Source organism: Arachis ipaensis, chromosome B5 (assembly GCF_059453495.1).
Source record: "Arachis ipaensis isolate K30076 ecotype BB chromosome B5, ASM5945349v1, whole genome shotgun sequence".
NCBI lineage: Eukaryota > Viridiplantae > Streptophyta > Magnoliopsida > Fabales > Fabaceae > Arachis > Arachis ipaensis.
This window is the reverse complement of record NC_142440.1, coordinates 68,083,296-68,084,682: the sequence shown is the minus strand read 5'-3', so window position 1 is coordinate 68,084,682 and position 1,387 is coordinate 68,083,296. Positions and strand designations below refer to the sequence as shown.

Below are 1,387 nucleotides of genomic sequence, written 5' to 3'. Positions count from 1 at the left end.
CTTGACTACCTCAGAGATTGTCTCACAGTTGAGAAAGTCTAGCAGAGATTGGGTTTTATTGGCGTATCCTTCTATATTATTGAGCAGAATTTTCTCGCTTGGATCAAGAAAAATTTAAGAGTGACAGGTCCATGGCTTTCGCAGCCAGGTTGTGGTATGTGTGGGTAGATAGAAATGACAACCTCATGCATGTCTCTAACAATTTGGCAATACCTATTGCCTTTAAAGCAGATCCATGGTGGAATTGTTTAAGAATGAAGCTATCAAAGCATGTCATAGCTGGTTCCAATTGCCATCGAGTTCATGGTCTCGCCCTGAACCTGGTTTCTTGAAAGTTAATTACGATGGAAATGTGTATCATGATCAATACCTTTTTGGATTTGGATACGTGCTTCATAACGAGGTGGGTGAGCGAATGGGTTCATGGATTTGGTGTTAAGGTTCTTGGAGCAAGTATCTTGAAAGTTGAGATCTGGGCAATTTGGCGTGGTTTTCTCATGGCGAGGGAATTGGAACTGAGACTCTTGATCTATGAGACGTATTCTATTGAAGCTTTCTCACTTGTGAACAATTGGAGGGTTCTAGATGAGCCTCAAGAGAAGGAGCATCCTCAAAGGATCTTCCAACTCAAGCAAAACATGACTTCAGAAGTGAGATTTATTTTGATTCAGAGAGAATCCAACTCTATTGCAGATTGGATGGCGAAGTATGGAGCACATGGAAACATGGATGCAGTTGACAAGATCGTCCCTCCGACATCTCTGCAACATCTTCTTCAAGAGGATATATCTATGATTTTCTAAGTCTTTTGTCTTTTCTTCTATTTGTTTTCTTTTATTTGTTATGCATACCAGAAAATAAAAAAAATTAGATGAATTTAATTATAATTTAAAAAAAGGGTTAACTACCAATTCAATCCTTGAAAGATTTAACCGTTGACAAAAAGGCCTCTAAAAGATGTTATTGACAAAACAACCCCTAAATAAGTTAAAAATACGACAAAAGAATCATTTAATATTATTTTTTTGTAAGTAATAAAAAAATCATATTTAGCAAACAAATTATCTATTTGATCTTTGTGGCAACACTTGAATAAATATTTAGAAGGTGTACAAAAAAATTCGAAGCAAAATTTGAACTCTAATTTTTCTTATTTTTAGAAAATAGTGGCCATTCACAATACATTTTTTTTAAAAAAATATTCACTTGACAAAAAATTACTAAATTTTAAGGATGAAAAAGTTTATTTTTATAATAATAATTGTAAAAGTTTGCATCAAAATTTGATTTCTAAAGTTGTCTTTTAATATATATATATATATTATACTGTATCCCTTTCAATCGAGTTATATCTCGGCATGTTTATTGTTGAGTTAAGAAATTAACT

General features: G+C 33.2%; 1 protein-coding gene across 1 annotated transcript; it reads left to right on the top strand.

Moving 5' to 3' along the window:
• Positions 1-344: 344 nt before the first annotated feature.
• LOC107640638 (uncharacterized) lies at positions 345-803 on the top strand. Its single transcript, XM_016344147.1, has one exon. The coding sequence runs from the start codon at positions 345-347 to the stop codon at positions 801-803; it is 459 nt and encodes a 152-aa protein (XP_016199633.1).
• Positions 804-1,387: the final 584 nt, after the last annotated feature.